The sequence below is a fragment of the Colletotrichum lupini genome, chromosome 7, assembly GCF_023278565.1.
Source record: "Colletotrichum lupini chromosome 7, complete sequence".
Taxonomy (NCBI): domain Eukaryota; kingdom Fungi; phylum Ascomycota; class Sordariomycetes; order Glomerellales; family Glomerellaceae; genus Colletotrichum; species Colletotrichum lupini.
This window is the reverse complement of record NC_064680.1, coordinates 3,257,605-3,275,273: the sequence shown is the minus strand read 5'-3', so window position 1 is coordinate 3,275,273 and position 17,669 is coordinate 3,257,605. Positions and strand designations below refer to the sequence as shown.

Sequence of the window (17,669 nt, the reverse complement as noted above, 5' to 3'; positions counted from 1 at the left end):
GGCCAACCAACGATGCAGTGTAACACACGCAACTCCATGAAGAAATCCCGAAGCCGACACTTGTTCTTCTCATCTCCTCGCCGCCGACGTTCTCCCCATCATTCGCACATCCTCTAGTACTTCTTGCCCTCACGCAGGGTGTCCGCGTACTCCTCGAGAGGCGATCTGATGAGCTTGGTCTCCTTCCACAGGTTGGGGGTAAGGAAGCCGTAGGTGTTGGAGACGGCGGTGAAGGTGGCCTTGAGGGTGTTCTCGAGGGTCTTGGTGGAACCGGCGGAGGAGGTGTAGGCGTCCTCGACACCAGCGAGCTGGAGGAGACGCTTGACGGCGGGGGAGGCGACAAGGCCGGTACCGCGGGGGGCGGGAATGAGCTGTAGGATTCCATCTAGTCAGTCTTCCCATCTTCGTTTTATACGCAGAGTCGATTTCGGGGTGTACATACACGGACGGTGACGGAACCGCACTTTCCAGACTCCTTGGTGGGCAGGGAGTGGGGGGCACCGAGGTTGGTTCCCCAGTAACCGCGACGGACGGGGATGACGCTAAGCTTGGCGATGATGATGGCAGCGCGAATAGCGGTAGCGACTTCCTTGGAGGTCTTGATTCCGAGACCAACGTGTCCCTCAGAGTCACCGATAAGGACGATGGCCTTGAAACGGGTGCGCTGACCGGCACGGGTCTGCTTCTGGACGGGCTTGATCTGCAATTGGGGAAAAGAAACCACAAATTAGCATTTCCCTCCCTCTCCAAAAACCAGCATTGATATCCCAAATGACGCCCGAGAACCCAAATCTTCATCTGCATTGGCGATTGTTGCGTCGTCGTCTGCGAAAATCGATCTCGGTTCCCGGTCGAATTGGAGTGTTGTGTGTGCGCACCTTCATGACCTCATCCTTGAGCTTGGGCAGGAAGAAGTCGACAATCTGGTACTCCTTGATGGGCAGGGAGTGAAGGTAGATCTCCTCCATGGAGCTGATCTTGCCGGCCTTCACGAGACGACCGAGCTTGGTGACGGGCTGCCACTCCTTCTCCTCGCTCTTGCCGCCGCGACGTCCGCGACCACGGCCACGTCCACGGCCACGGTCACCGCCACGAGCTCCGAAACCACCACCTCCACGGGCGGGGGCGCTTGCACCACGGTCAGCCATTTTGTGTCGTCGGGTAAGGTGTGTTGAGCGCGCGAGTGAAAGAGACTGCTGCTGCGGTTAGTCCGGTTGCGTGGTGTTTCGAAGGGGGAGGAAGTTATTTCGCGATTCGGGTACAACTTTTTTTTGCGGGGGTCTGTGGTGGCTGTCAGGGCCGGCTGAATATTTTGCGATTGTGCTCAAGGCGGGCTCATTGGACGGGTTTGGCGAGCCCTAAGAGGGTGGCCTGAGCTTCGAGGCAGGAATCCAAGGTGAAGGGTGGGGGTCTCCACCTGGGTGGTTTGCTCACCGAACCACACCGAGGTAGAGTACAGTGTGTCATGCGTGCAAGCTCACTGTGTTTGGGTGGTCTCGCACTTCAATTGGGTAGGATATCTCGGCCATCAAATTGAAGAGGAATTGCAGCTTCGTCAGTTATGAACATACCTATAGTAGCGGGACGTACCTTGTCGACACACATTCTCTCTCTTCACTCATATGCGCACTGTAAGGCATCCAAACACACAAATTGTCCATAATCGTGATCCATTACCGTGGCCTGCTATGTACACCAGCCACCTGCGTCCCTCCCCAAAACGACCAAAAGGCTGACGAACCTCTCCCATGCGCAATGCAAACTCCAAAGCTGTGATGTGCCGGATATCGTACATGAAAACCAGAGAAAACCAGAAGTGGGGTAGTGAGGGTATCGCAACTAGACGCAACTCGACGCTGCACTCTCTCGCTCCATCTCTTACTCGTTCTTCCTGATGAGTGAATCAGAAGGCTTGACCCGCTGTGCCCATTCACTATGAAATATGTCAGCTTATCAAAAGTCCAGGTATTGTTAAGAATTAATAGAACTTACGTCCAGCTTCCATCGTAGACTCTGCGCGTCTCAGGAGAGCCCCATCCAGCCTCCTCGAGAGCGGTCTCAATGACACAGGCAGTTACGCCGGTTCCGCAGCTCGAGACGATGGGTTTCTCAGGATTGACACCCTTCTCCTGGAAAATCTGCTTGAGCTTCTCCGCGGGATAGAACGTCTTGGTCTCGGGATCCAGGACAGCGGTCATCGGGATGTTAATGGAGCCGGGCATGTGGCCAGACGACAGACCAGGCCTGGGTTCCGGATCGGTGCCCGCGAAACGGCCGGGAGACCGCGCATCAAGGATCTGTACACCCTCTGCGCCCTCCTTGTTGTGGTCCAGCGCAATCTCGCGCACCTCCTCGAACTCAGCGACCTTACCCTCATCCAACTTGGGGATGGGGTAGGTACAGCACTCGACATTATAGAGCTCGCCAGACTCGGTAGGAAGACCTTGCTCGACCCAGAGCTTGAAGTTGTTCAGTACGTGGACCTTGGGATGGCCAAAGATCTTGAGGGTCCAGCCGACGCGCGGGGCGCTGAAGATGCCCAGCTCCTTGGTGTCGTAGACGACGACGGTGTCCTCCTTGCGGATGCCCAGCTCGCTCATGGCCGCTGCAAAGTCCTTGGCGGAAGGCAGCATATGGGGGTACTCGCTACGGCGGTCAATGACCTTGTCGAGGTCGAAGAAACGGGCCTTGGGAATCCGCTGTTGACGGTAGACCTCAATGCCGGTGCGGCCATCGTTGGGAAGGAACCAGGAGGCGCAAAGGGGAATGGTGCGCGGTTCGGGGCTGATCTTGGAGGGGGGATTCTTCTTGAGGGCCTCGTCGAGCTCCTTGGGGGTGACGAGGTAGGAGGAGAAGGAGCGGCGGGCAGCGAAGGCGGCGGTGGCCTGGAGAGAGCGCGCAGTGAATTGCGACAGCTTTGTGCCGCGCGCGGGTCGTAGGATAGCGATGGTAACCATTTTGACTGTGTCTGGATCAACTGGTTCTGGTATGGGCGGGTGATGTCAGATCAGGTTGGGAGGGATTGCCGGGTCAGGAGGAGCGGTGTCGGTCGATATTAGTCGGTGACGACGGCAGTGGGCGGGAGCCCGGAACGCTGGGCCCTTTACCTTTCGGAAGGGTCAGAGGGAAAGAGGAAAATCACCACAAATGCTTGAGCCGCAGAGGCATTGCATGTGGTGGTTTTCAGTGCGGGGTTGGAGGTAAGGTAATTGGAAGGTAATGTGGAAGAGGGGAAAGCTCTAAATGAGGCTTGCCGTCACTACCGTTTTCTTCCCTTTTGCTGATGGTTGTTTGTTCTGGACGCCGCGGTCGGTGGTCACTACTGGTGGTTATGGGTGGTGGTGTCGCACGGGATTTTTTGGAGAAGGAGCAATGTAGCCAGGCCGCAAGGATTGGATGGAATGGGAATGGGGTACCCTCTACCTTGGAGGGATTGTCAGAGTCGCAGGAATTCGGGGGGCGTCCACTGGTTCCCAGTCAGTGATAAGCGGGCGGAGACAGAGGAGGTCGGGGTCCGGCCGGTCACCAGTGACTCCGTTTAAGTGGAGCATCGCGACAAACCGCCTGGGAAAACGAAGCAAAAAGCGACAAGGTGCGGTGGCCGACTGGCTGTACGTACTCCGGAAGTTGGAACGGTTGGTGTGAATGCGGGGAGCTTGGGCCATGTCGCCATCTGGTTCTGACATGATTGACTGGCTGCAGGGCCCTTTTGCCCCGCAGTTTTCACAAGTCCCACCTTCCATGGGCAGTTGCCAGTCCGCCGTGGTCCCGCCTTCCCAACTCCAACAAACAAAAGCCCCAGGGCTAAAATCACGACAACAAGATTACCACTTCATGCAAAGAAACAGAGGGTCTCATTCAAGCATATCACTCTTTCTCGCAACAGTGTTTGTCTGAAAACACTGACGACAAACGAATCATATTCCGCAGATACCAGACCCTAGCGACAACAACATCCCTCATGAAGGTCAAGATCACCCGGTGGAACACCGTCGCGACGTGGCGGTGGGATATCCCAGAAGACGATGTCTGTGGCATCTGCCAAGTCCACTTTGACGGCACATGTCCAACCTGCAAATACCCTGGCGATGACTGCAGCATCCGTATGTTCTTTCCAACCTCCCATAACACCATTGCGTAACTAATAACAACTAGTGTCTGGCAAGTGTGGTCACAACTTCCATATGGTAAGTGCTTGTCTTTGCTTATCGCCGTATTGCCTATGCTGACACAAGTCAAAGCATTGCATCCTGGAGTGGATCAAGCAGGACTCAGCAAAGGGCCAATGCCCAATGTGCCGTCAAAGTAAGTTTCATCTCATATGTTTGACAACATTCTCTTTGACTCAACACCCAACTGACATATGCTAGAATTCGAGTTCACTGATCCAAAGAATGAGACAAATGAGAGCTAGGGGTTTCTCATGGAAATGATTTGACATGGTTGGCGTTTGGCGAACTGTTTTTTTAGCGATACCCAAGACCCTTACGAAGGCTCTTTTGGACTGGCGGACAGACTTTCTGGTCCTGTCAGCCGCCCCATCGCGAGCCAAAGAAAAAGATTCCTACTTAGGGTCCAGAATTCTTCGGATCAAGATTGATCAATATTATAGTGTTAGTGGCAGTGACAAGCAAAGACGCTTTCAACAATCACGTCTCGTTCCATTGACCTGAGACCAACGCCTGAGGTGAGGAAAGCATGGCCTTAGCTTGACTGTGCATGCGAAGAAGAAGTCAGAGGATCATGAATTGTCGTAGAATATTCTCCTATATATGTCTCTGACACGAGATCACTGTTGAGGGCAATGCAGTTTCCCGATCTTATACCTCTACTTGTTGAACTGATGTTCAAAGTTGGAGGTTCGCAATCACATGCCAGATCAGGCACCCCGCTGTCACGTGGCGATAGCGATAAGCCGTCCCCAGCAGCCTGGAACCCGCTCCACCATGGCGCCCAACAGCTATCCAGCTAGCTCCCGTGCCACCCTGCAGCTCATCTTCGAGACCACCTCCGACCGCAGCTCCCATACTATCCCAGGAAAAGATGACAGTCAGCGCGACGCGAGGGACACTGTCGATACCAACACCTCAACTCCCCGCCGCCCGCCTCGCCGACCCCGACCACCCTGGGAATACATTCCCCCTCGAAAGGATCACGCGACCACGGAGGAACTATACCGTCTGACGATGGCCGACGTCCCGACGTCCCCGCGCCCCGAGGCCGAACAGCCCGCCCAGGCGCCTTTGTCTTCGTCCTTCTCACAAGGCCAGAAGGCCACCCTTGCCGGCTCACCATCCGACAACAAGCTTGGCACCGATACAACAACGGCCATCATCCCCACGTTGGACGCAGATGACGCAGCTGAGAACGAGGCCGTCGACGAAGCCCTTCTGCCCAAGCTCGATCCCGCCGGTTTCTTTACCCTCGTCTCCAACTCCACGGCCAACACCACCCATCACCCGACCGTCAAGTACATCTTCCTAGACGATGACCCGGATACCCTCACAACCGCCCTCGCAGCACATCACTCCTCGAACCAAATCTCGACCCCCTCGGCCTCGACCTCCAAATCCGGGCCCGGGAAGAACCCGAACCCGAACCCGAACCGAGCCGTCCTCCTCGATGTCGTTCCAGGTGAAGACGGCCAATGGAAGGTTTCCTCCGTCGCCAGCCTTAGCGCAGACTTTGCTGTGACCGACGCCAGCATATCTCGTCAGGAGGGCGAGAAGGAGGGCGGACTGGTGCTCAAGATCGAGGGCGTCGAAAGCGAGGGCGCCACAATGATGGCTGACAAGGAGAAGGATCGTGCCGAGAGCTTGCCCAGCTCTCATAGCGGCGTGGCCAAGTCTGGGAGCGAAGAGTACGGACCGCTGCTCGAGGATTTCGAGCGCAAGATGAGCGTCCTTCGGCGGGTTGTCAAGGCTGGTGAGGGTCGCGCTGAGAAGGCGCGTGAGACGAGGCCTTCTGATGTCGAGGCTGAACCGGCCGAGGAGTGATGCTGTCATGCGTGCACCTTTTCATTAAATTTCGGCCTGATGACAGCTACATAATTGGGCCTTCGACATGGTCCACGGAGGACTCGAGACTTTTAATATCAAGATGAAGGGTAAGAGCCAATACCATGTGAATCCCAACCATTGATGCTGATAGATTATAGAGAATGATAGAGGATTGGCCTACTGCTAGCTTAGACCATGGCGGCGGGGAGCCAGTAGCTGGCCCTTTGTACGATTCACGAATCACGAATCATGATGGAAACCCGGAGTATAGATGCTTTTCTCTACCAACTACCTTAGGATGGCAGCAAGTAGCTCTGCTTTGAGATTGAAGCGACCTTGATAGTCCATAGCTTGGAATATGTCGTTGACAGGCGACCCGAATACGAGATACGTATTTGAAAGTGAATTTCGTTGCACGTGTTCTTGCCCAATTGATACTGCAATGGATTTTCTCGAGGCACCGTTATTCCTCCACATCTTTTTCTATTTCCTTCTACTTGCGCACCAAGTCCATGCGCAATCACTTCAGTCTGGTTCTCAACACGATTCTAAGTGATGGAAGGGAAAGAGTAAGGCGTAGGAATTAAAGCGTCAGCTAGCCGGAAAGCAAGGAACGCATCTATGTGTAAGTCGTGCTCCTGGTCTTTGGAAAGGCGACTCAAGATGGCCACTGATACAGGACGATCATCCTTTCGGAAATCTTGCCAAAGACTTGCTGCATAGGCTAAATAGCTGCTTAAACTGATGGCAATTTCCCTTAGAGTAAGCGGCCATGGTTGTCGGCATATGCTCGAATGTTCGGTCGAGCCAAGAAGACGGCAACGGATCATCAGCAGCAGAAGCAGCTATAAATGTAGCAAAGATTACCAGCCTTTCCGAAGTCCCATGGCCATTGTGGGACCTTCTTCCATATCTGGTGCTGGCAACTCCCGCGAAGTTCTCCACATCACCGCCTTTAAGAAAGACATCTTTTGCTAGCTATACGGTATCAGCCTCCAAGGTTAAGCACCACCGCACTCAGCCCTCACTGTAACGCATTGCCGTTCGTCGTCTCTGTATTCGCCACGGATCCTCCAACGTGAGAATGTGACCAGTAGTGAACGATTGAGGGTCCAAGATGAACCCAAAGTAATAGAACAATGCACATTAGGGTGAATAATGCGCAGAAACCAGAGATTTGATCCCTCTTTCTCCCTCCCACCACTCAGTGGTCTAGCTCCACCTCTCTTGTCTCGAGGCCGTCACTGTGCTCATCGGTCTTTGAAATGATGATTGCTCGTTTGTTCGACTTTGAACTATGCTTCTGTACTTATTATTGATACCTCAACTCTTGGCTATCAGTAGCTCAAGAGCTACCTACTCCCAGAGAAACCCACCATCCCTCCTCCACAACCCAGTAGGATCATACCGCCTCTGCACCTCCCGCAAAAACCGCCCATTCTCCTCGCCATAACTCGCCTGCACAGGCTGATTCAAAAGCGCATAATTCATATACCGCGGATTCGTCCTATAAAACGCCGCCTTCTCCGCAGACACCGCCCGTTCCCCCTCAACAGCATTCGAGCTCCTCACCCCCGGCGCAAAAGACGTCGCCAGCCGGTCCCCGTCCGCACTGATGCCCTCGACGAACCCAAACATCCTCTCGTCGTCCTTGGCCTCCGCCCAGGCGAGCGTGTAGTCAACCCACGCGGCGTCCCCGGCATCCGCATCGAGCCCCATCACGTTCTTGACGCCGCCGCCGGAAGCCACACGATCGCCGGCGCGCGTGACGGCCGCGGGGACGGGAACCAGTGCCATGGAGAATATGCGCGCCTGGTCGCCCGCTGCCGTGGCGTTGGCTTTGTCGCGGAAGCTCTGCCACTGCTGCAGGTAGAGATCCGCGCCCTGCTGCCCTTGGAGATTGGGAAACGTGTGGCCGCCAATGAGCCAGCGCTTGAGCGGTAGGTTGCCATTGTTGTTGGACGTGATGAGGGCGGAAAAGTTCTGCGTGGCGGTGCTATCTGCCGTGGGTTTGGCCGCGTAGAAGCCCGCAAAGGGGCTGGCGTCGCCCGCGGGCGGCGAGGAGGCGTTGTAGAAGACGTAGACATTGAGGAAGTCCAGCTGCGGGTTCGCGCCGCCTCCCATGCTGAGGTAGATGTGCGATTGGGGGTCGTATTTGGCGCTGAAGGCCTGCGTGGCGGCAAAGACTTCCTTGGCCTTGTCGAGCGGGAAGGTCAGGATGCCGGCCCAGACCTGGTTGGCGTGCGGGTAGGTCTTGAGGCTGAAGCGCGTGACGATGCCGAACTGGTTCCCGCCGCCCTTGAGGGCGCGGAAGAGGTCCGGCTCGGAGGTCAGGTTGGCGTTGACGACCGTGCCGTCGGCGAGGACGACCTCGTAGTTGAGCACGTTGTCGCACGCCATGCCGTGGAGTCCGCTGAAGTAGCTCATGCCGCCGCCGAGGAGCAGGCCGCCGACGCCAATGGATGCGAAGCGGCCCCCGATGACGGTCACGCCTTGGGGTTCGAGAGTCTTGTACACATCGACCCAGCGGGCTCCGGAGCCGACGAGAGCGTAGCCCTTGTCTGCTACGTTTTGGGTCTCGCTGATGGCGTCCATGGCGACGAGGACGCCACCGTCGGTACTGGACCAACTCGGGGACGAGCCGTGGCCGCCGCTCTTGATGGCGAGTCGGACATCATTGCCGCAGGTCGAGAGCATTTTGACGATGGACGCCACCTCCTCGGTGGTCCTAGGACGTGTGATGCAGGCCGGGCTGAGGCCTCCGGCGGTTTGGCTCCAGTAGCCGTCCCGAACCGACTGATAGTCTGTCGTGTTCGGTGCCGTGAACACTTCAGGCGGCAGCGTGGAGGCGAGGATCAGGCATGCTTCGGCGGGCGAGGAGCACGAGTAGCCTTCTACTGCGAGGGGGGAGATTGATAAGAGGCCGCCCAATAGGGCCCTGGTGAACTGCTGCATCGAGTAAGAGCTATTCAGCATGACCACGAATCAAATGTTGTGTGTGTATGTATGCGACGAGGAAGATTACGTGAGACAGTGTTGATCGCTCACATGTGTTTACAGTTTGTGCGACTACGGCGAGAAGCTTTTAAGTACTACATCTTCACCGGCTGCCTCGGACGTCCAGAAAGACTCCTTTGCTAGAATAGAGTTCAGCATGTAAGATTGCCCAGTGTGACATTGGGTCGGCACTTAATTGGAGGTATCCCACCGGCTTTCTTGAATGGTGTCGCTTACACCCGACAGAGTACGAGGCATTCGCAATGACGTTGACGATTCGGAACAGGACAGCTTCGAAGACCTGTACTATATAAAAACTTTGTCGCGACTGAATGAATTGAGTCTGTTTTCAGCGAATTATCATAATTGTATAGTCGACTTAGCGATGCCCAAATTGTAGGATATCCAGAACTAGTTGGCTATGATGGTCTGCTCGAGAGCCAAAGGCTAGAGCCCCAACTGCTTGTCTAGGTAAGTAGTATAAGGAATTAGAGACATGTAGCCAAGTGAACATCAAAATTGAATTCAACGAGCAAGCTCCGATTGGCCCAGAGTTACCGACATGCAAGTCGTCTTCTATTTTTATATTGCTGAGGTCTTGGTAACCCCCCCCCCCTAGGAACACATTGAATTGTAGACGTAGTGCAGGAGTAGAAGGTGGCACTTTCCCAGCCCTCCGACTCACCTTATCGACACAATCAGTTACTTGGCTCCGACTATGTGATTGGAGCCCGGATATTTTGTCACCAATGTTGTAAACATCAGTTCAATGCTCTAGACACAAGTCAACGACATCTGCTGGTAACGATCTGATTCCCTAGGATCAGTCTCTTTGGTGATTTTATGGAAGACAGCGGATACTCCATTTATTACCAGTATATTGTCTGCTCCTCTAATACCCATGACTTAGCCCTATGTGCGAATACCAGCTATGTGGATTCCACCTCGCCGTGAATACAGTCTAATCTTCCAAACCTCTAGTTCTTGGGCACATCCGCCTGAACCATCTCAGCTAGGCAACCTCAAACCAACTCCAACGGGTTCGTCCTATTCGCCGGCGGCGCAACCTGCAACGCATCCCAATGCTCAGCGACACATCCCCCCTCGAACCGCCAAATATCAACAGCAACAGTATACCGCCCCATCCCGGGGCCCTCAACCTTAACATGGCTCCACCCGACGTTATCCGCGAACCCGGTGTTGGTAATAGTCACATTCCACTCAGCAATGAGGGGTGCAACCCAGGCCAGGCTGGCGTCGCGGTCGCCGTTGACGTTGGGGTTGTGGTTGATTGCGTTGGGCAGGATGTGTTCGCGCCCGGCGCGGTAGACGTCCCTTTCGATGTAAAACTTGCGGAGGAAGTTTGTGAAGATTATGGATTGCTCGGCGGAGGAGACGGGGTAGCCTGGGTCGCAGGTGAAGGATGGGACGGTGGTGGTGGGCGCGGAAACGTTGTTGTTGGTTTGGGCCTGGGCCGCGGGGAGGGAGAGAAGCTGGAGGGCTGTGAGGGCGGAGAGCTTGGTGAAGAGCATGTTGGGCGATGAGGTTGAGGTTGAGTTAGGAGTTTGATTATGGATAGAGAGAAGGAAGATGTGATGAACGATGAGATGAATTGTAGACTGACTGAAGGTGTTGGTCTGAAGAATGAGACTTCCGAGACGCGAGAATCATGGAGCTTATAATTTGAAGCCTTCTTTGCAACTTACAATCCTACAAGTCACGATAGCTTCAACTCTTGGCAATTCGTTCAAGTTTGTAAGCAGATTGTAACCCAGTAAAGAGGAACCAACTTTGCTTTGAAATCCAGGTAATTATGGAACAATAAGCCTCTAGCGTGATCGTATCTCGTGATCACCATCAAGTATCCTGGCAACAGAAAAATGCCATTCAGCCGTGAGCTTCGCGTTCTGGTCTTGGCATGTCTACGAGGTAGGCTAGTACAGTAAAGTTGTCGGATTAGAAGTCCAATTCGACCGCGGCATACAGCCGACTGCGCAGGGGCCAATTGGGGGCCCTATTTACGATTATCATAGCTAGCCTAACCTACGGTTAGAACCTCCTTTTTATACTTACTACGCAAATATTTATATAGTTTAATTAATCTCTTCGTTAACTACGGTTCGAACTAACTACTTTATAATAAGGATACTAATATTAATTAGTAGTTAAACTCTATTATTATAAATTAGTAAAATATCTCGCTATATAAAAAAGACGACTTCTTAATACTATATAAAATAGGAGATTCGTACTAATTAACCTTATAGAAATAGATAAAAAAAGAGGCGATTTTTAAATACCGTACGGAATTAAGTAATCGTAGCCCTTTATTACTTACGAGAGGTCGACGTTTATTACGTTAAACTACGTTAATTAATAGAACTGCTTAAGTAACTAGCCTTTTACCGTCGCCCCGAGTAGCTTTTTTATTAAACGACTTTTCTATAGCTAGCTCGTAATTAAAAATTAATTAGTTAAATTAATAAAAGTACGGTATAAAAGAGCACCGCGCGATCGAAAAAAAGGATCTCTAAATATAAATATTCTTACTTAGTAATAAAAATAACTTTATAAGAATTATTAAGCTAAGAAATTTATAGTATATAGGAAAGTCTATTATTATAAGGATCTTATAGGTACGACTTTAAGCTTACGATCTAAACGACCTCTTCGTAGCTCCCTTAACTACCCCCTAAGTATTACTTAAGAATATAATATAAGAAACGGTCTAATAAGGGAGGAGGGAATTTAGAGGTCTTAATAGTATCGAGCTAAGAGTATTACGGATCTCGGAGATTAACTTAAGAAAAAAATAGCTACCCTAAAGTAGTCCTACGACCTCTTACTAAAGTTACTATTAGCTTAAAAAAAGGCTAAAAAGACGAGGATCTAAAGAGAAAAGAAAAGAATCCTCTAGAGGGCTACTAAAGGGCTTCTTTTTTTATACTAGCTCCTAGTATAAGATTACTAATTTTAAGAAATTAACTAAAGAAGCTATTTAGAAATTATAAAGAGCACGAGGCTTAGGAGGCTAGAAGTATACGGGATAGTAGAAATCGGTAATTAATAAAGATCCCGAGACTAATTATTATATCTTCTTATAATAATATAAACGTCTACTATTATTATTATTAAAAAGAACTACTAAAACCTACCCTTTTTTACTAAATAAAAAGGAGGATCTTAGTAAGTATAATAACTAGCGATTTAAAAAGGTAGTAATAATCGCTAAAAATAATAAAAACGAGAGTAGTAGCGAGATAGTAAGAGGAAGCGGGAATTTCCTAGACTTTAATAAATTTATTAAGTAATAAAAGCACGGATTTACTATAACCCGCGCGCAGATTAGATATATCTTTATTAAAATTAAATACGCTAGCGACTATTAATATAAGCATAAGCTAGAGCACGACCCTTAGCGAGTTAGGGTAAAGAAGAAGAGGACAAAACCCGATCCTAAATAGAATCCCAATCCCTTATAAATAAGTAAATATTAACTTAGACTATTAGGGGACGTAGATATATAGAATCGCGGATTAGCCTAACGGTAAGTAAATTAACGTAGTATTAATCTATTTAACTAAGGTTTATAAGAAAAAGGGGCTATAGGGGCAACCCCTATTTTATAAAATCGTAGACGACCTTAGCTACTAACTAAACGAATAGTTCGCAAGCGCAAACTTAAGAATTATAAAAGTAGTTAATAGATTCCTCTATAGGCGAGGGGTATTACTAGCGTAATTATAATTACGAGAGCTATACGAAATACTAATAATAATAATTATAAAAGAGGAGTTCGTACTATAGAACTAGGCATAGGTCGATAGAGCGTATAATCGCTTTAACGAATTTAAAAAAAAGGTAAACGACCTAGATTTCCTCCCTATAATTACTAACGGAAATCTATTATTATAAAAGGATATACTAAGGTAAAATATAGTACTAGAAGTACGATAATTAATAATTCTACTTATTTCGATCTATAACTTATTACTACTATTAATACGAAATTCGGCGCCGATTAGCTAATAAAAAAAGAGGTAAACGACTTAAAATTATTAATAATACGTAGCGACGCAGGGATCGTATATAAATACTAAAAATCTAATAGTAAATATAAAGTAATTTATAGACCTTAAAAAGATCTTCCCGAAAGAGAAATTATATTCTAGGGGGAAGTATAAGGTCTTATAAAAAACCCTAACGATATTTTATAATTATTATAAAAAAGTCGGAATTAGGGAATACTAGTACTATTTAGTAATTAATATCGTACTTATAAGCAAAGCCTCTAACTATTACTACGAAGCGGTACGTAATCTTAATTAAAACGACTTTTTTAATATAATTAACGTAATCCGAAGCTACTTCGAGACCTACGATAAGAACCTAGAGCTCCTATCTAAACTACGAGCGATTTCTTTTGTATTTATAGCTAGGATAATAGAGAGTAAATTACGAGTAAAGATCCTCGAAGAGCTTATTAATTAAATCGATAAGCTAGCGAAAACCTAGCTAAATAAGGGAATAAACGAGCGAAAAGTTAGATATTTTTATACCGTAATCTAGCGTATATTAAAAATAAAAATCACCCTATACTAAGTACTTAAAAATTACGAGACGCTCTACTCGAGGCTAAGATTTAGCTTTAATATTAAAGTAAGAATACTACGCTAAACCTACCTCTAAGTATACGACGGCCCTTATTAATAATATTAAGTTAATTAAACATAAAAAAAAAAAAAAAAGAGGCTAGATATAGTAATCGCTAGTAAGGAGGCCTAGATTTATTAAATAAGTAGAGATTTAACTTATAAGTAGGGTAATAGAAAAAGTAATACTATATTTATAAAAAAGATAGATATTAGTTAAATAACTACTCCGAGGAAGAGCGTACTAAATTATATAAATAGTATAAAAAGTCGAGGGTAGTAAATAGTAAAACTAGCCCTCGTCGGTTTAACTAATTCCTTATTATATATAAGGGTAGATCCGGGGGTACAGAACTTAGTAACGGTAGCTAAAGTAGCGGCCTAAAGTATATACCCCCTATAAGAGATTTAGAAAATAAAGAAAATCTCACCCCCTATACTAATAAATTAGATTATAACGAAATCGACGATATTAACTACTCTTTTTTCGCCCTATTAGCTTCTAGAGGATATACGAGGCTAAACGAACAGAGGGTAGTAAAAGCTCTTAATAAGTAGGCTTTTATTTACGGATAATAAGGGAAGGTCCCTTAGATAACGGATATAAAAGCGGCTAAAAGGGCGAATCTAATAAGGCCGAAGCCCATTCTCTTAATAATTAAGGAGAAAACGCTATTTTTTTTAATATCTAAAGAAAAGGAATATAGTACTAAGTAAATCTAGAGGTAGCTAGAGGGGTCCTTTTTATACTACTTAGATCCCTCGAATGCTAAGCTTGTATAGGTATTTTACGTAAATAAAAAGTACGGCCTAGACGATTTTTATAGGATTATCCTAAATACTAGAGTATTATAATAATTAACTAGAGGAAAAGGGTAATTCTAAGTACTATAAAAGATCGCGCTAGTAACGCTTAATATATTAATAGCGGGTATTACGAGGATTAGTTTCGGCCTAGGTAAGGAAATTATCGCCCTAGATATAGTAAAAGTAGAGACGCACTTCGGAACGATAACTTTCTATATTTTACTCGTTAATACCCTATTTCTCTTATATTTAAAAGACATAGATCGACTAAGTATTATATTTAATAATACGAGGAATAGAATCTCTAGTAGTAAGTACTTCGAGATAGTTAAACGATAATAGGGGTATGCGTTTATAAAGCTTATTAACGATACGAAGTCGATTAATTACTAAATAGAAAGTGAGCTTAGAAAACTATACTAGAGATTCGGGTACCCGTCGGTTACGAGGCTATATAACCTCCTAAAGTAATTAAGTAATAATAATATCGAAATAGGAGCGCTAGAGTAGTTAACGAAAGTATATTATTAATACTAAATAAATACGTAGAGCCTATGCAGATTTAAGTTTAAATTACGTAATAAGCTTAACTTTAACTAAGAAATCGTCGTCGATATCTTCTACTTAAATAGTCGGCTAGTACTATATATAATCGACGTAGCTATATCCTTCTAGGTAGGGCAATTCCTCTGGGATTTATAAGTAAAAATAGTATAGGTAGCCCTACGAAAAAGCTAGATCGATATATACTAGGGACCGCTAAACGGTATTAAAACTAACGCTAGTACTAGTTTTAAGTTAGTAAAATTTAGGGATAATACGATAGCCTACGGTATATAATTAAAAGTCGTACCCGTTAAAGCGCACTATAGTATTAAAAAATAAAAAGGGTATATTAATAGTTAAAAAGGGCGTTTAGAATTATTAAAAAGGAAAATCCGGATTCTACTAACGACGAATGCCTCTAGATAGTACTTAAATACTATAATAACACTATGGGGCCTAACGGACTTATACTAACGCTATTAGTATTTAAAGTATATTTAAGAACGACCTTAGCTTTACTACCGTTACTAAGCATAAGCTAACGAGCCTAAGTAGTTAAAAAAGTAATACGGGTACTACGCGAGGTAAGTATAAAAAAGTAAGTTAACGAAGTAATTACTATGCGCAATAGGCCCGATATAAGGGATAATTTAAATATACTACTAAATTCGGATATATAAGTATAGTACGAAATTACCTAATAGTAGGCTGGGCTATATAAGTTAATTTTTATTAACGAGCGCTCTTATATAGTCGCGAGAGATCGCGACTAGTTATTTAAAATATTAATTATAATAGTTAAACCGTACTATATAGATCCTAACGAAGTAATTTCTAACTTATAAAAAAAAAAAGAGCTAGGGGAAACTATATAACCCGCGGTAGAGGCATAGGAAATTATCCTTAACAAAATCGTCGTAGTAGTACTAATAAACGATAAAAAAAAGGAAATTACTAAAAGAGTACTAATATTATTAGTAAGACGTCGTAAAAAACTACGACGGCAAGCCCTAACGCGGCAATTTATTACTAGTAACGAGGTAATTAATACCTTTTATATAATAAAAAAGAAAGCCGATTTCGAGCTAGTAATTAAACTACGTAAAGAAAGCGTAATTATAACTATTAAAAAGCCGTATAAGGGATTAAATCTTATTAAAGTAGATACTCTTTACGATCGAGGGGTCTATCGATTTATCTTATACGACCTAAAAAAATATATAAACCTCCGCATATTTAAATTACGAATAGTTCGTAAGATTAAAAAAAAAGAAATACCCTAGCCGTACGAGAAGTTTAGATACGTAATTTAGGGGTATAGTAACGTTAAAAAGGCGACGCTACTTATATAATCGCCCACTATATAGCGCTATAGCTAACGATTAATAATAATATTAATAGCATCGCTATAAAAGAAGGGATACGAGATTTAGAGCCGTAATATTACCTAGGCCTATACCTAATCGGCTACAGGGCTTATAAGGAAAATCCTAGCCCATTTACTAAAAGAAATAGCTAGTAAGTACCTAGAAAGCATAATTATTAAAGTGCTTAAGCCACTATATAGGCTCGCAAAATCGGGTACTTATTAATAAGCTACTTACTACGATTTTTATATTAATTAATTATTAATAGTTACCTCTACGTACGACCTATACTTACTAGTCGCGGAGTACGAAAATAACTAATTTAGGATCGTCGGAATATAGACCGACGATATATTAAGCCTATTTAATATTAACTTTATAAAAAAAGAGGATAAGGAGCTCTAAAAAGTAAGCTTCGTAGCGAAGCTAAAAAAGGTCTTTATAATAAATACCCCCTTAGTATTTAATAGCGGGATTCTTATAATTAAAGGGGAAACCGTCGTCTTTTAGTAAAAGGGGTAGGGTAAGAAGATTAACCTCGTCGATCTAAACGTAACCGACGTTAAAAAGTAATATAAGGCTAAGCTCGCGCGAGGGGTATATATTATAAGTATTTTTTAACTTAAAGTAACTTTTAATTATATTAAAATAATATAGGCTATAAATCTAACTAAACGAGACGTCGAGGTACTTAATAAGCGGCTTAAGTAATAATAAACGAATCTTAATTAAGGTCTCATTTACTACCTAATCGACCTTATAATTAGTAAGCTCTACGTCTTTATTAATAAGTTATTTATAAATAATAATAACCTTACTTCGTAATTAGGGTATATTATTATCCTAGTTAACGAGAGTATAGGCGAGAGCGAATTTACTATATATAGTAATATAATTTACTATTTATTAACTAAAAGTAAGCGGGTAATAAGAAGTATATTAGCGTTAGAGGTCTATAGTATAGTTAATAACGTTAACCTCTCCTATGCGATTTTAACGACGCTAAAAAAGATTATTAATCGAATTAGCCTTCTACCTATTCTAACGGTTATTTATACCGATTCTTATTTACTATACGAATACCTCGTTAAATTAAGAATAATAAAAGAAAAGAGGCTTATAATCGATATTATAGCCCTTAGGTAATCGTACGAAAGGCGCGAGATACTTAAGATCCGTTAAATTAATAATAAAATAACCTCATAAACTCTTTTATAAAAGTAGTACTAAATAAGGGATTAGAGTAATTCGTAAGTAATAAAAAAGTTACTATACGAATAGAAGGATAGGTTATATAAAAA

At 45.7% G+C, this 17,669-nt stretch overlaps 7 protein-coding genes across 7 annotated transcripts; 2 read left to right on the top strand and 5 right to left on the bottom strand.

Moving 5' to 3' along the window:
- Positions 1 to 113: 113 nt before the first annotated feature.
- On the bottom strand, positions 114 to 1,148 carry CLUP02_14020 (40S ribosomal protein S2; the record flags this gene model as incomplete). The annotated part of the gene is made up of 4 exons (XM_049292954.1): positions 114 to 371; positions 443 to 700; positions 787 to 825; positions 879 to 1,148. The coding sequence occupies 4 exons, from the start codon at positions 1,146 to 1,148 to the stop codon at positions 114 to 116; spliced, it is 825 nt and encodes a 274-aa protein (XP_049150100.1).
- A 57-nt stretch (positions 1,149 to 1,205) lies between these two features.
- CLUP02_14019 (rhodanese-like domain-containing protein) lies at positions 1,206 to 2,957 on the bottom strand (the record flags this gene model as incomplete). The annotated part of the gene is made up of 6 exons (XM_049292953.1): positions 1,206 to 1,358; positions 1,435 to 1,480; positions 1,631 to 1,686; positions 1,742 to 1,856; positions 1,883 to 1,933; positions 1,993 to 2,957. 6 exons carry the CDS (start codon positions 2,955 to 2,957, stop codon positions 1,206 to 1,208), a joined length of 1,386 nt encoding a protein of 461 aa, XP_049150099.1.
- A 45-nt stretch (positions 2,958 to 3,002) lies between these two features.
- Positions 3,003 to 3,686, bottom strand: CLUP02_14018 (uncharacterized protein; the record flags this gene model as incomplete). Its single annotated transcript, XM_049292952.1, has 3 exons — positions 3,003 to 3,107; positions 3,143 to 3,239; positions 3,424 to 3,686. 3 exons carry the CDS (start codon positions 3,684 to 3,686, stop codon positions 3,003 to 3,005), a joined length of 465 nt encoding a protein of 154 aa, XP_049150098.1.
- A 55-nt stretch (positions 3,687 to 3,741) lies between these two features.
- On the top strand, positions 3,742 to 5,996 carry CLUP02_14017 (uncharacterized protein; the record flags this gene model as incomplete). Its single annotated transcript, XM_049292951.1, has 8 exons — positions 3,742 to 3,851; positions 3,931 to 4,103; positions 4,156 to 4,187; positions 4,242 to 4,305; positions 4,371 to 4,377; positions 4,471 to 4,528; positions 4,637 to 4,687; positions 4,854 to 5,996. 8 exons carry the CDS (start codon positions 3,742 to 3,744, stop codon positions 5,994 to 5,996), a joined length of 1,638 nt encoding a protein of 545 aa, XP_049150097.1.
- A 1,359-nt stretch (positions 5,997 to 7,355) lies between these two features.
- CLUP02_14016 (uncharacterized protein) lies at positions 7,356 to 8,975 on the bottom strand (the record flags this gene model as incomplete). The annotated part of the gene is made up of 1 exon (XM_049292950.1): positions 7,356 to 8,975. The coding sequence occupies one exon, from the start codon at positions 8,973 to 8,975 to the stop codon at positions 7,356 to 7,358; it is 1,620 nt and encodes a 539-aa protein (XP_049150096.1).
- Positions 8,976 to 9,001: 26 nt separating this feature from the next.
- CLUP02_14015 (uncharacterized protein) lies at positions 9,002 to 9,950 on the top strand (the record flags this gene model as incomplete). Its single annotated transcript, XM_049292949.1, has 7 exons — positions 9,002 to 9,024; positions 9,060 to 9,155; positions 9,243 to 9,299; positions 9,371 to 9,423; positions 9,504 to 9,567; positions 9,634 to 9,750; positions 9,818 to 9,950. 7 exons carry the CDS (start codon positions 9,002 to 9,004, stop codon positions 9,948 to 9,950), a joined length of 543 nt encoding a protein of 180 aa, XP_049150095.1.
- Positions 9,951 to 10,018: 68 nt separating this feature from the next.
- Positions 10,019 to 10,528, bottom strand: CLUP02_14014 (uncharacterized protein; the record flags this gene model as incomplete). The annotated part of the gene is made up of 1 exon (XM_049292948.1): positions 10,019 to 10,528. The coding sequence occupies one exon, from the start codon at positions 10,526 to 10,528 to the stop codon at positions 10,019 to 10,021; it is 510 nt and encodes a 169-aa protein (XP_049150094.1).
- Between the last annotated feature and the right edge of the window lie 7,141 nt (positions 10,529 to 17,669).